The following is a 15,072-nucleotide window of genomic DNA, read 5'->3' as shown; positions in this document are numbered from 1 at the left end:
AAGGAATTACTCTTAAAATGTGAAGGAAACTGGAGAAGAGCAGCTGCCACACAGAACGGCAGAAATACCAAACTAAGGCAGAAGTCACCAAGACATGCTACAGTGCCTAATGCACCCGTTTTAACTTAGACAAAAAAAAGTCAAAATGTCTTAATGAGATCAGATCAGGGGTTTGCAACCCAGTCTTCAGGACACACCAAGCCAGTCAGGTTTTCAGGATATCCACAATGAATATGCATGAGAGATTTGCATATAATAGGTCCACTGCATGCAACTCTCTCATGTATATTCATTGTGGATATCCTGAAAACTTGACTTGCTTGGTATGTCCCGAGGACTGGGTTGAGAACCCCTGATCTGATCTCATTGGCTCAAGAGATGTTATCAGATTACACGAAATCTTAAGTATGTAGGTAATATTTTAGTTCAAACATTTTTGTTTATTGGTGACAACGCATGCAAAATGATCAGCAGAGGTCAAGAACATAAGAGTCATACACATTATCTCCCCAACAAGAAGTCCCCCACCACTACTCCTCCCCAATCAGAAACCACCCAGCAGGGAGAACCTGTGGGCACATGACCAAAAGCAAACGTGGGCGCTAGAAGCCAATAGCGCCGTACTAGCACCTGCGTTTGCTCCTGCCTGATCAGAGCCAGCGAGCATATGTAATGATGCGCTCGCCAGCTCTGAACGCAATGAGCATGCAAATGCAAGCTAAACAGGGCATTAACTATTCCTCCCCAGTGCTTAAGAGGGCAGCGTGTCAATCAAGTATGCTGCTCCTGCAGCAAACCCTATGCCAGCTGAGAGCTGGCATTAAGATTTGCAGAGCATTAGGGAGGAATGGAGAAGTCCTGTCTAGCATGCATCTGCATACTAGCAGGCCTCCCCGGACCTGTCAAACAACTCCTAGTGAGGGTTTCTGCCTTGGGTGCATGCCCAGGAACAATCCTCCCCCGCAGGATGATCAAAACTAATAGCGTACATAAATTTGAAAGCTATTAGTTTTGATCATGAGGGCTTTAATTCCCCGCGCTAATTTTTCAGCGCTGTTCGGAACAGCAGGGCACTGTTTCCTTAATCCATCCCGCCACTGTATTGAAGATAATAACAACCAACCACTACTGACCAACACCCCCACCCCACACCCAGGGACTCAAACCAGAGTGGTGGTGTAAGGGAAAAAATAAGCATCCGTGCCAAGAACGAACCAAAGGAACAGCAGATCAAAAATTATCCCGAAAATCAAGAAGTTACCCAAAGGAACCTAAGTGCACCTGATTTAGGATGTGACTAGGAACCTGGGGAGCCAATGTATGAATACCGAGCTTATTGTCTTTCCACCAAAACCCACTTCTCCTCTTCCTCCACTCTCTATCTCAGTTGATGGCACCCTCATCCTCCCCGTTTCATCTGCCCGCAACCTCGGAGTCATCTTCGACTCCTCCCTCTCCTTCTCTGCGCATATCCAGCAGATAGCCAAGACCTGTCGCTTCTTTCTCTTTAACATCAGCAAAATTCGCCCTTTCCTCTCTGAGCACACCACCCGTACTCTCGTCCACGCTCTCATTACCTCTCGCCTTGACTACTGCAACCTACTCCTTACTGGCCTCCCACTTAGCCATCTATCCCCCCTTCAATCTGTTCAGAACTCTGCTGCACGTCTTATATTCTGCCTGAACCGATATACTCATATCACCCCTCTTCTCAGGTCACTTCACTGGCTTCCAATCAGATACTGCATACAGTTCAAGCTTCTCCTTCTTACCTACAAATGCACTCAGTCTGCAGCCCCTCACTACCTTTCTACCCTCATCTCCCCTTACGTTCCCGCCCGTAACCTCCGTTCACAGGACAAAACCCTCCTCTCAGTACCCTTCTCCACCACCGCCAACTCCAGGCTCCGCTCATTCTGCCTCGCCTCACCCTATGCTTGGAATCAACTTCCTGAGCCCTTACGCCAAGCCCCCTCCCTACCCATCTTCAAATCCTTGCTCAAAGCCCACCTCTTCAATGTTGCTTTCGGCACCTAACCTTTATAACCTTTAAGGAAATCTAGACTGCCCCTATTTGACTGACTGTACATTTGTCCTTTACATTGTAAGCTCCTTGGAGCAGGGACTGTCCTATGTTAAATTGTACAGCGCTGCGTAACCCTAGTAGCGCTTTAGAAATGTCAAGTAGTAGTAGTAGTAGTAGTAACATACTGCTTCAGAGTAAAAATTATGTTGAGACTTGAAAATAAACTGGGAATCTCAAAGCTCCATTAATAGCAGACTATGTAAACAGTTGTGCCACAACCAATAAGATGGAGCTTCTTGCATAGTCCAGTGTTTCAATGTGCATTTCTTGTGCAGTATGCAGGCTGTCATATTCTCCGATGTTTAGCTCCAATCCCCAAAGTGGAAACGTGACCCAAGAGGACACCCCCAGGAAGGAATGAGATTCCTGCCCGAGTGACTCGGTTTCTAATATCTTACCACAGACACCCCCCCCCCCCCCGAAAAAAAAAAGATTTAATAACCAGGCATTCCCAAAAGACATGATAAAAAGTACTACGAAGCTTACAATACTTGGAACACAATGACATCAGATGCAGGCGTAACTGTGAAATATACACCCGTAGAAATCATGCGAACCTGGCACTTCCTAAATTCTACGCTCTGCACACACTGAGGAATACTGCGAATGCAACGCAACAAATCCTGAGAGCTGATCTGAGATTGTAGATCTCCTTGACCAACGGTGTGCAATGAGACAAATGTCCCTCAGAGGACCAAATGGCCATATTTTCTTTTTACAAACACTGCCCTTTTACTTGACTAACAGATTTCAGAGCTCTCTGGTCTTCTTTCCAGGTTTTGTAGGGAGGGTAAAAAACAAAATCTGATTTCAGAATTTAGTGGGTAATTGGATGGGAGGACTTGGCATTCTAGACGTTGTTGAAAAATATAGTTTATGTGCTGTGCCATTTATGTGACTGCAGTACATGCAAATCTGTCATGAATACTCATTGTGGGTACCCTGAAAGCCTGACCGGCTGGGGAGCCCTCAGAACAGGTTTCGGAACCACTGGTCTAAAGGCATCAGCCAACACGTAATTATTCTGGATTTTGAACAGGTTTAGGTTTTTATCTGATATACACCTATAAATTCAACATTATGAGCAATTCACATAAATACAGAACAGAAAATGAATTCATAATATACTAAAAAATTAAAATAACATGGAAAGCAAGAGATACTTATTCTTCAGTACTCCTCAATTAGTACAGTTTCTTCACCAACAATGAAGGATAAACTCTTGAAAGATATATTTACTCAGTCCAATAAAAGGGTTTCACATACTTGCTGACCCATGTTTCTATATATTCAAGTGAATTAACATGGCAACTACAAATCTCTGCTCAGTCTAACTCAGGGGTGGGCAACCACAGTCCAAGAGCCACAACCCAGATGGGTTTTCAGGATTTCCACAATGAATGTGCATGAGGTTTTTAAATTACTGCTTTCACTGTGTACAAATCCATTAAATCCAAATAAATACAATAAATAGATCTCATGCGTATTCAACTACAATTGGGAGATAACCACACAGAGATCAATGGAGCTTATACTGAAAGGTAAATCAGCAACTCAAACTGGTTTGCAACCCTCATACAACGCTGCCAATCACTGAAATCAGTAAAAATCAGAGTTTGCACCACAGAAAACCCAATACAATTTTGGAAGTGACTGCAATCTGGTTTCATAATTAGCTTGTCTGAATTCATAATCGCTACCATGCTTATCACTTCGGTAGAAAATTCATTCTTCAAAGACCTCCATATCACCTGCACGCCCCTACCTGGTATATGATGCCTGTCAAGTGCCAGCTGCTCCTGTTCAGTTGGTTGCCAGACCATTGCCGTGTGGCCGTCCCTCATTGGCTCCATTGAAAAAAAGGATGCTTCCTTCAGAGACTCCTCACTGGGTGTCTCTCCTGGGGTTACTACGCCAGGAAAAAAAAAAATAATAAAGATCACTAACAGAAGGGTCCCCCCTTCAAGGGCTCAGAGCAGTACACATGGACATCAGCCAGACTGCTCCAGAAAGAGGCTCCTGTGTGAGACAGTGGCACCATTTGAGCAGCTGACTGAAATGTTAACAAGCGCAAGAACTTTCCAGAAGCTTCAAAGAATATTTTTTTAAATGTATATTAAGAGCTCCAAAACTGCTACAGAATCTGTGTCTTAAGGGCAATATAGCAAGAAAGAAATGAAATTAAAAAAAAAAAAAAACGATCAAAGTAATTGATGAACATTTTATGCTCTTCTCAGCTTAGAAACCTTGTTCTGCATTAACGTTCGATTAAATCTGGTTTATACAGCAGCTGTGACCACCTTAAGGCCACTACATTTTGGGGCCTTTAAAGAATACCATGAAAACAAGAGTACAAAAGAAAACAAGATTTAAAGCTATGCATTCGCCAATGAGACTTCAGGAGTATGAAACCTTATTGATCTGGTCAGTTTAATACTCGACCATCTGGTGTGCAACAGCTGAACTACACAGATTGGATAAAATTTTCCAACTCATTTAGGTCAAAGTGCACATTCTGACATATTTGCAATCACTTGCTCCTACTGCTTATCTGAGTGAGCCACGCCATGTTCGTCATGGGTACTGGTATCGGAGGATCAGTTCTGAATTGCTACAATGAATAACCTCACACTGAGTGGGATCCTTCGGGCTCCTGCAGTATGTCATTAGCTAAGCCGGTCAATACAAGACTAGGGAAGGGAGAAGAAATGGTGCCATCCCTGGAAATTCAGGGCACTTGCAGTGCAGCAGCTTCATCTCCACAAGCGTGAAAGTAATCTACCCAATATAGGGTACATTGTTTTGAAACAAGACAGCCCACCTAACACACAGCAGAAGAAATTAGCAGTGATAAAGGCTTAGAAATTTCCATTTCCCTATAACGTATTCTGAAACCCCTGTTACACCACATCTCAGGGCTAATAAGTGGGACAATTTCCCCACATCTGAATATATATGTTGAAAACCATTTCAGCAAAAAAAAAAAAAAAAAAGCCAAGTAGTCAAAAAAAGTGTGTGCATTTCATCAGTTGGCATGACATTTGGTAAACACTCTTTTGTAAAGTATTTTACACAATGAGGTAATCAAAATCAAATCAGGACAGTATTTCAGAAGTTAACGTGTTTTAAATTAAAAGGGTTGACTGAGCCAAATATTTGAACAGTGGTTCAGAGTTTAATAATGCCCTACCATGACCGAGAAACCTACAAATAAAGGATTACAGCAATCTAGACTGCATGCTTTATAAACAGCTCAGAACACAATAGCACATGTATTATCAGGAGACACATGCTTTGAACATGTGACCATCCCTGGGAAAAGGTGGTTTTAATGAATTCTGTTAGAGCAACAATGTGTAATACAACAGTCCAAACCCCAGCAGCATAAAAGTCTGTTTTACTGTTCTGGGATCTTGCCAGGTACCTGTGACCTGGACTGGCCAGTGTTGGAAATAGGATATTGGGCTTAATGGACCTTCGTTCTGTACCAGTATGGCAAAGCTTATGTTCTTAATTATGACAAAAAAATCAGCCAGTCTCAACATTTTGAATCTGCTACTTTAGTCACCTTTTCCAAGAGACTGCCACAATTATACTACTACTAAAAAGCTTACATGTCTTCCTATCATTTGGCAGATTAAATTAAGACCCTGGTGTTAATTCATAGGGCCTTGAGTAACTAGGTACCTTTAAGTGTTGCGTTTCTCTAAACATTTAGATCTTGACGGTTATGTTCCATGAATAAAGGTTTGAGGTCCCTTATTTGACAGTTCAATATGCAGATTCACATGCCAAGATTTTCTCTGTAGCAGGACAAGAATTGTGGAATTCACTTCCAAGAGGTAAGAGCAATTAAATCAGTTAAGCTTGTAAGCTTTTTGAAACACGTTTTGGGCAAGCTTTTCCTGAGTACAGTAGTAATAGTAAGATGAAACAGAATTGAGGTAATAGCACTAATTTTAGAGGCAGTTAGATTTGATTGGGCCAACCCCTCCCCTCCCCCCCAAAACAAAGACAACCCAAACCCCCTACCCTCTGACTACACCCCTGGCCTGAACTGAAGGTCCTGGTAGTTCCACTAGCAACTTTCATCTGCGTGGGGTTACCTGTACACAGCCTCTTGCTAGGAATCTGAATGCTCCAATACTGTTACCTGTGACAGTCTCTGATGCCTCTTCAATAAGCGTTTCGGCTCCCTCCACATGTCGTCTCTGAGCTTCCAGCCAATCTGCCTCAAATGCTGCCTCTTCTGTGGTTGCTTTAGGAAACAAAATCAGTCTTCTCAGGGCGTTTCACGGTGCTAGCTTATGCACAGGGCTGGAACCCTCAAGAAGGGTCATTAGGCACTGGAGCATGGTACCGAATTTTCTCACCTACCACTTTAGTACTAGAGAAGGGCAGTGAAAGCCATCCTGATGGCTGCTAAGAGAACCTGTCCTCCTCCTCCTCACAGGTTTTTATTTTCTTTCATTCATTCTTATTATACTACCTTTCTCTGAAGACTGCAAGGTAATATTACACATCATTACAAAATAAGTTTTCTAAGAATAAATCCACTAAAAGCAATCTCAAGACAGCCATGTTTTGCACTTTTTCCTCTAGAAGGCAACAGTATGAAGCAGTTTCAACGTCAACAGGTATTATGCTCCATAAAGAAAGGCCTTTACTTGAAAATGCCTTCTGGCTGGAAACAGCAGTAGGGACAGTTGAAATCTCCTCTCTCTCTCTCCCCCCTCCCCCAATCTCCTGTTTGGAAAAGTAAGGGGAGAACAGGTACATCCTTACACTGCCGAACTGTCATGGCTCTCAACCACAACCTAAGAAGAGAAAGCTAAATTGAGAACTCATGAACATGGCTCTCAAACTCATCTAAACTGGCAGACATCTTGTGAGCTGGTGAAAGCGAATTTTTGTCACGTGTTAAGTAATATCATTCAAGTTGAAGGTTGCTTGACCAGGTCTGTGCCCCTCTCTCCTTTCATAAACCTAGGAATTCTTGTTCTTAAAAACCTAGAAAATCTTAGGAACGTGTTTAATAGATCACAGTACCTGCAGAGATTAGCTGAGCTTCTGAACCTGGATTTTGGGAAATGAGAGCCGAAGTGTCCAACTCAGCGGGAGCATAAGTGGTATCTATAAGACATTCCTCAGGTACCATGGCAGCTACAGAAGACAAGAACGCATGTCACTGGTGATGCTGCTCTTAAAATCACACACATTTACGGCATTTCCATACCACATTAGCCCTAGTGAAACTCAGGTTCACTGTGACTTACAAGAAATAAATTAGAGCTACATGTAAAGAACACATCATAAAAATACTATATAGGAAGTGATGGGGCAAATTCAGTAGGCCATAAAGAAGTGAAATCTATTTATTGGATTAACCACCTTTATGAAGAGATTCACCCAAGTTGGTGTACAGTAGGTACAGTTTAACATAAAACTTATAATTAGGAACTAAATAATATTCGCAGGCACAAAAGGGGTTCGAAGTTTCCACAAAAAGTACAACAAAAAAGAAAAAAAAGTGGAAAAACACAACTTACATAAGTACATAAGTAGTGCCATACTGGGAAAGACCAAAGGTCCATCTAGCCCAGCATCCTGTCACCGACAGTGGCCAATCCAGGTCAAGGGCACCTGGCACGCTCCCCAAACGTAAAACATTCCAGACAAGTTATACCTAAAAATGAGGAATTTTTCCAAGTCCATTTAATAGCGGTCTATGGACTTGTCCTTTAGGAATCTATCTAACCCCTTTTTAAACTCCGTCAAGCTAACCGCCCGTACCACGTTCTCCGGCAACGAATTCCAGAGTCTAATTACACGTTGGGTGAAGAAAAATTTTCTCCGATTCGTTTTAAATTTACCACACTGTAGCTTCAACTCATGCCCTCTAGTCCTAGTATTTTGGATAGCGTGAACAGTCGCTTCACATCCACCCGATCCATTCCACTCATTATTTTATACACTTCTATCATATCTCCCCTCAGCCGTCTCTTCTCCAAGCTGAAAAGCCCTAGCCTTCTCAGCCTCTCTTCATAGGAAAGTCGTCCCATCCCCACTATCATTTTCGTCGCCCTTCGCTGTACCTTTTCCAATTCTACTATATCTTTTTTGAGATACGGAGACCAGTACTGAACACAATACTCCAGGTGCGGTCGCACCATGGAGCGATACAACGGCATTATAACTTCAAGAGATCAATCCGAGACAGGGGGTGAGATGCTCCAGGAAAACTTTATTAGGGACCCTACACAGTGCTATTTAGATTGGGTAATTTTGGCGCCAACCTTTTCAATACCATTTCAAACTGATCCCGTTGGTACGAGGCTGTGGTGCTATTTCATTTTACTCAGAGACAAGATTTTATGAGCTCCATTGTCTGTCAGTATATTTTGTGCAACTACTGATCGACCCCTGAAGGCTTTTTTAAAAGCCGAAACATGGACCGTGTAGGGTCCCTAATAAAGTTTTCCTGGAGCATCTTACCCCCTGTCTCGGATTGATCTCTTGAAGTTGTGTTTTTCCACTTTTTTTCTTTTTTGTTGTACTAAATAATATTCAGCATTGAGTTCTAACATTGTTGAAGATTGAGCTAAAGTAGTAAGTTTCCAATAAATTACAAAATAACCCATAATCACTAGCATATCTAATTTGTTTAGGAAGAGAATTCCAGATTTTGGTGCATTGATAAGAAAAGTGGATTGTTTTGTAAGATACATTTCTGCAGCTGTGGAAATGTAAAATGAAATTCTCTGGACAGAAGTATTGCGTGAAGGTAAATCAATGATTACTGTTATATTTGTTTCATCTATTGTTGTTATATGTAACTTACCTTTATGAGCTGTTTTACTGTGAAACTTTAGTTGCACTATCAGTCTTACAATGCAGGCCATGTCTTTTATATTATCTTATTTATATACATAATTTCTTTATTGACATCACATTTTTAGTTGAATGTTTTATTTTTATGTATAGAATTGTATTTTTTAAACATTTTTTCATAGTTCTGTGATCCTCCTAAAGCAGGCAGCAAGTCCACAGAAACATGGACCCATGTTGGGTCTTACTTTAAAGCCAAAGGAAAGGGAGGCATGAAGTTTAGGGCCAACACTGTGCACTGCATTGCTTACTGATGGCAGACAATATAACATTTCATGTTTTGAGATGTTTGGGTCCAGCCTATTTACAGCATAGGCTGTGATGGTATTAGTGTCCCTCCCCCCCCCCCCCCCCCCACCTAGACCATTACATTCAAGAGGTATTGTTAGAACTACAAATGGTTTGATGGATGAAGCAGCTCTAAGATGAGACCTATGTGATTGCTTTGAAATGATCTACCATGTGAGGTACAGAAGGACAGAAGATCAAAAAAGTAGAGGAAATATGTTGGAGAACAGGTAAGGGGGTGGGGGGGTGGGGGACAGAAAGCACTGTCTAGCATTGTCAACATAGGCCTCTGCAGAAAATTAGGCCCTATTAATACAGTTCAAAATCTTGCCTCAAAAGCCACCTCTTCGAGCACCAGGTAACCAAGGGAGGTATAATAGATGGATTCTAGTCATTCTAGATCAGTGGTTCCCAAACCTGGTCCTGGAGGCACCCCAGCCAGTCAGGTTTTCAGGATATCACAATGAATATTCATGAGAGATTTGCATGCAGTGGAGGTAGTGCATACAAGTATCTAATGAATATTCATTTTAATTCACTTGAGTATAAAAAATGTCAGCCTAGTTAAACATATGAATATTCTACTAAATTACCATCTTATCCCCTCCATTCTCCACCCATCGTCCGCCCCCCCCTCCCCATTACCCAGTCACCCTGTACCTGGGGTCCTCGTTATTCCCGCTCAATTTATATGTCCCTATTATCACCCCACCTAATCCACCCTATCCTCACTTTCAATCACACCCCACCTTCCATCCAGTGTAAGTCTTTTATTCAGTTCCACCCAACACCCAAACCTTCTCTCCCCCCCCCCCCCACTGGACACCCCCACTACCACACCAGGACCAGGCTATCCTCACTCCCATCCAATACCAACCTGCCATGGCCACCACTGCTGCCCTGCTGCTGTTTCAGCAGTGGCGGCAAAAATAGAAAAAAAAAAAAAGAAAAAAAGATTGCGGGACTGCACCGTTGCTCCCTTCCCGCTCGCAGCTGACCGGCTCTGCGCCGTAACAGAAAATTATTAGAGGAAGGTGGGACCGGCAGCCGCGAACAGAAGGAACAGTGCGGTTCCACGTCGCGATTTTTATTTCTGTTTTTGCCACCACTTCTGTAACAGCAGCAGCAGTGGCCGCGGCAGGAAGGTAGTGTGCAGTGGTGTGCTGGTAAATGCTTAACAGGCTTTCTGCCCCCAAAACTGCAGAGCTGGCTATAGCAGAGGAGAGAGCCTGAGGTGGGGGGGGGGGGGGGGGGCAATGCATTACTCTCTCCTGGGAAAAAAAAAAAATGATCCCAGGCTCCAATCTAATTCATGTTTAATGTGGGATAAAATACCATAAATAAGTAAATAAATATAAACTGATTATTTTTCTACCTCTGTTGTCTGGTGACTGTTTTTCTGATCATGCTGGCCCAGTATCTGATTCTGCTGCTATCTGTCCTCTTAACTCCGTTTCCAGGGCTTCCTTTCCATTTATTTCTTTACTTTCCTCCTTTATTCTTCATTTCATGCCCTACACCTGTAAGTAAAAGCTAGGTCCTCCACAGACTTGACTGTCCAGTGGATCTAGCTTCTGCCTATTTTCTCCATCCATGTGCAGTTTTTCTCTTCTCTTCCTTTTCCTACTACTACTTATTTCTATAGTGCTACTAGATGTACGCAGCGCTGTACACTTGAACATGAAGAGACAGTCCCTGCTTGACAGAGCTTACAATCTAATTACCCTCATCTCATCGCCTTCCTCTCTTTCCCCTGCCCTCCATCCACCCATGTCCAGCAACCCTCCTTTCCCCTCCTCTCCATCCACCCATGTCCAGCAACCCTCCTCTCCCCTCCATCCACCCATGTCCAGCAACCTTCCTCTCTCCCCTGCCCTCCCCTCCATCCATCCATGTCCAGCAACCCTCCTCTCCTGCCCCCCTGCATCCATCCATCCCCAGCGATTCTCCTCTCTCCCCTGCCCTCCCCTCCATGTCCAGCAATTCTCCTTCGCCCCCATCCTCCCCTCCCATTCATATCCACCTGCCCGCCCTCTTCTCCCCCAACATCCCCCTTTTTCTTCCTGCCACAGTGCCACCCTGCGTGGTTTAAATCTTTTTTATTACCTTTGTCGAAGCGGCCGCGTCATTAAAAGCCCTGCCACTCTCTAGCCTTCCCTTCGTGAGTTCATTCCCTCAGCGTCCCGCCCTTGCAAAAAGAGGAAATGACGTCAGAAGGCGGGACTCTGAGGGAACGAACTCACGAAGGGAAGGCTAGAGACGGGCAGGGCTTTCAATGACGCGGCTGCTGCAACAGAGGTAAATAAAAGATTTAAACCCTGGTGTGTGGGAATGGGGAGAACGGCGGGAATCCGGGCAGAGCCTCTGGGCCCTGCCCGATTGCCCGAACAGTCAGTTCACCCCTGGACCAAAGTAATGAAATAACTACAATGCTGACATTTTTTACAAGTACGTTGTCCCTTCTAGAATTATAATCTTTATTCAGCAATGTGTCATCATGTGGAAAATCCACTCTTCATATCAAGTCCTACCATCACAAAGTCTTAGCAATTAGAGATAGCATGTGAATTAATACACATGGGAATCCCCGTAATTAACAAAACCTCTGGTCATTGAGCAGACCTCTAAGAAACCGCAATTCCACTTGAGCCAGCCATTGCTTCTGCTCAGCTCTCGTTTTTTGGTCACAAATTGGTAAAGACTGGCATCAAACCCAAACTTTAGTAGAGTATGAATATTCACTGGGGATATCCTGAAAGCCTGACTTGTTAGGGTGCCTTCAGGATCAGGTTTGGGAACCACAGTTCTAGATGGAGGTGAAAATGTCAGTAGAATGGAGGAGCAGCCGCTAATGGTTAGTGCAGTGTGAGAACCTGGGGAACTGGGTTCAATTCCCACTGTAGCTGCTTGCGACTCTGGGCAAGTCACTTAAACCTCCATTGTCCCAGTTACAAAACAAAAACCAAAAACACTCAAGATTGTGAGCCCACTGGAGACAGAGGAAGTACCTGCAAATAAAAATGTAAATTGTTTTGGTTGTACCACAGAAAGATGGTATACCAAATTCATGACCTTCTACCTCACTCAGAACAGCGGCATGTGCTACAGAATAGGTATGTAAAAAGGTATGATCAATACCTAGGACAGCCTGAGAGAACAGTTCTAAAGGCTCCATGAATTCTGAATTAGAATTTGAAAAACATTGGTAGCCAATGTTGATCTACTGAAGGAGAGCAAAATGTACATGAAATTATCATAAACCACTCAGAATTCTGAAGTGGTATAACAGAATTACTAAATATTAAACATTTCAATAGGTTTCATGAAACTACAGAAATCAATTCATAAAATATAAAAGTTTCATACAGAATTTGCAAAGTAAGACCAAAAATTTACAAATAACAAGGGCAGTGTTCTTGAGTGCAAGGCCTGGGGGCCAATGGCAAACCCATCCTCTTTCTGGGGTTTTTCCTGCTACTCTGCCTCTACGCAAGCTCAGGACAGAAAGGGGAAAGTAGTTGAGGTGGGGAGGGCTGTATGCTTGAAAGACAGGGCATTTTTCAATAGACAAAAGAGAACACATTTGGAAATGCTCACAACCTTGAGGATACCCCCCCCCCCAATAAAGTTTGAAGGTGAGCTGTTGGAAATGGATGTCATCAACATACACTGGTCAGCTCTCCTTCAGCTCATTAGAATCCAAAGTGGCCACAGCTTAAAAATTAAAGACCATATATACAAGATCATCACGCTCAAGCCTCACAGACCTCCTAAAATCTACCCTCTCCACCCCACCCCCCCAAAAAACCGACTGCATAGAACAAAGGGAATATTGATACTTTACTCCCTTTACCCACACAAGCAGCTCACTACCAAAGACAACCTGGATATGAAGAGGCCCAACCTACCCTAAGGACCATCTGCATGAGGATGGATTCAGCATTTTTGGGGTTAACCAAGCAGCAGCAAGAAAAGGCAAGGAGGAAACAAAAGCTTTTCTGGCCTGCTCAAAGTGGTCTCCTTACCAAAGCAGATCCACCTTTTCACGTTGGTCCATGACAAATCAATACGGATGCTAGTGCTGCTCACAGGAAGCCAAACGGAAAGTGCATTCCATTATGACTGACAATCTGCACAGTCAGCGAGACTCAAAGGGTTTACTGAGAGGCATTAGGCTAGCAGTGTTATTCACTAGTAGAGTGTTTTCCAAGTCCAGTCTTGGAGTACCCCCTTACTAGTCCGGTTTTCAGGATATCCACAATGAATATGCATGAACTTGATTCGCACACACTGCCTCCATTATATGCAAATCTTTCATGCATATAATATGCATGTGGATATTCTGAAAACCTGACTGGCATGGGGTAACTCCAGGACCAGACTTGGGAAACACTGCACTAGTAGACAAAATATTTTGCAGTAGTCTCAGCATTCACCCCACCTCATCCCCAGGCACACTCTCCCATTGCCTTCTCTGTTTCTTGAAGTACCTCGTCCTCCTCCTTCCCCAGTTCCTGCATGCTACAGCTCTTCCTATTTGTGCTGGGATTCCTCAGATACCATGCAGCTCTGCCCTTTGGCTTTTAGCTTGCAAGATCTGCAAAGCATGTCCCCTCCGGCTGGCTACACATGCACACCCTACACTCAAGTGAGACAAGTGGGGACACACATACAGATAGGCATACCAACGAAACTATTCACCATCACTAGAAACAGCATTGACAGAGCAGACTAAATCAGGTGCTGCACAGGTATACTGATAATTTATGCTATAATACTGTCAACATGTATTACACACTAGAAGCTATTACACTAGCTAGTTATCAATCCTACAAATACTTAAGCATGTATAATATTGGCTGTGGTGATGTGCGAGCATCTCTGGAAAAAGGTGACTAAAGTCACTAGATACACAAAATTAGGTTTTAATTCTATTACAACAAATAATTTGTAATACAACAGTCCAATCACCATCCTTATGTGAAAAAAGTTAAACATTTTCAGGCTGCTTATGAATGACATGGAAAAAAAAAAAACCCAAACAGTTTGGGTCCACTACTTTAGTCACCTTTTCCCCAGAGATGATCACATGTTAATACAGAAAAAAAGGAGAGGGAATTCAAAAGAACAAGGAGCTTTCAGGCTCCTTGTGCTTTTTGTCTGTTTGCTTTGACACATGTTAAAAATCTGTCATACCAGTAAGCTCCTCTGAAGTACCAAAGTTCTTTGTGAAAGCAGGTCTGGTCTTCCTGTCATCTGGAGGCAACAGCATGTCTGACAGAACATCGTCTTCTCTGTTCAGGTCAAAAGGATCTGAATTAAAGAGTTGTAAAAATTTATCATATTTGTAAAGCACTGGGGGAGGCTTTAGCTAGAAAGTTGACTAGACATAATCCCATCTCTAATTTTACAGAAAGACAATGGCAGCACAAAGACCATACAGCCAGTCTGCCTGTCAAAGCCAACTGCTTTGGGCAAACTGGATGGACCGTAAGGTCTTTATCTGCCGTCATTTACTATGTTACTACTACTACTACTATTTAGCATTTCTATAGCGCTACAAGGCGTACGCAGCGCAAACATAGAAGAAAGATAGTCCCTGCTCAAAGAGCTTACAATCTAATAGACAAAAAATAAAGTAAGCAAATCAAATCAATTAATGTGAATGGGAAGGAAGAGAGGAGGGTAGGTGGAGGCGAGTGGTTACAAGTGGTTACGAGTCAAAAGCAATGTTAAAGAGGTGGGTTTTCAGTCTAGATTTAAAGGTGGCCAAGGATGGGGCAAGACGTAGGGGCTCAGGAAGTTTATTC

The 15,072-nt window shown here is 43.1% G+C and overlaps 1 protein-coding gene across 1 annotated transcript in view; it reads right to left on the bottom strand.

The window, feature by feature from the left end:
• LOC115465827 (microtubule-associated protein 4-like) overlaps positions 1-15,072 on the bottom strand; it is a 287,677-nt gene that overhangs the window by 27,158 nt on the left and 245,447 nt on the right. Inside the window, exons 6-9 of the mRNA XM_030196585.1 lie at positions 14,459-14,575; positions 7,136-7,249; positions 6,240-6,344; positions 3,852-3,995 (exon numbers count right to left, since the gene is read on the bottom strand). Coding sequence (XP_030052445.1) covers positions 3,852-3,995; positions 6,240-6,344; positions 7,136-7,249; positions 14,459-14,575 — 480 coding nt within the window. The remainder of the gene's footprint in view (positions 1-3,851; positions 3,996-6,239; positions 6,345-7,135; positions 7,250-14,458; positions 14,576-15,072) is intronic.

This window comes from Microcaecilia unicolor, chromosome 1 (assembly GCF_901765095.1).
Source record: "Microcaecilia unicolor chromosome 1, aMicUni1.1, whole genome shotgun sequence".
In the NCBI taxonomy this organism is placed as follows: domain Eukaryota; kingdom Metazoa; phylum Chordata; class Amphibia; order Gymnophiona; family Siphonopidae; genus Microcaecilia; species Microcaecilia unicolor.
The sequence above is the reverse complement of the archived record's forward strand: the minus strand, read 5'-3'. Positions and strand labels throughout refer to the sequence as shown.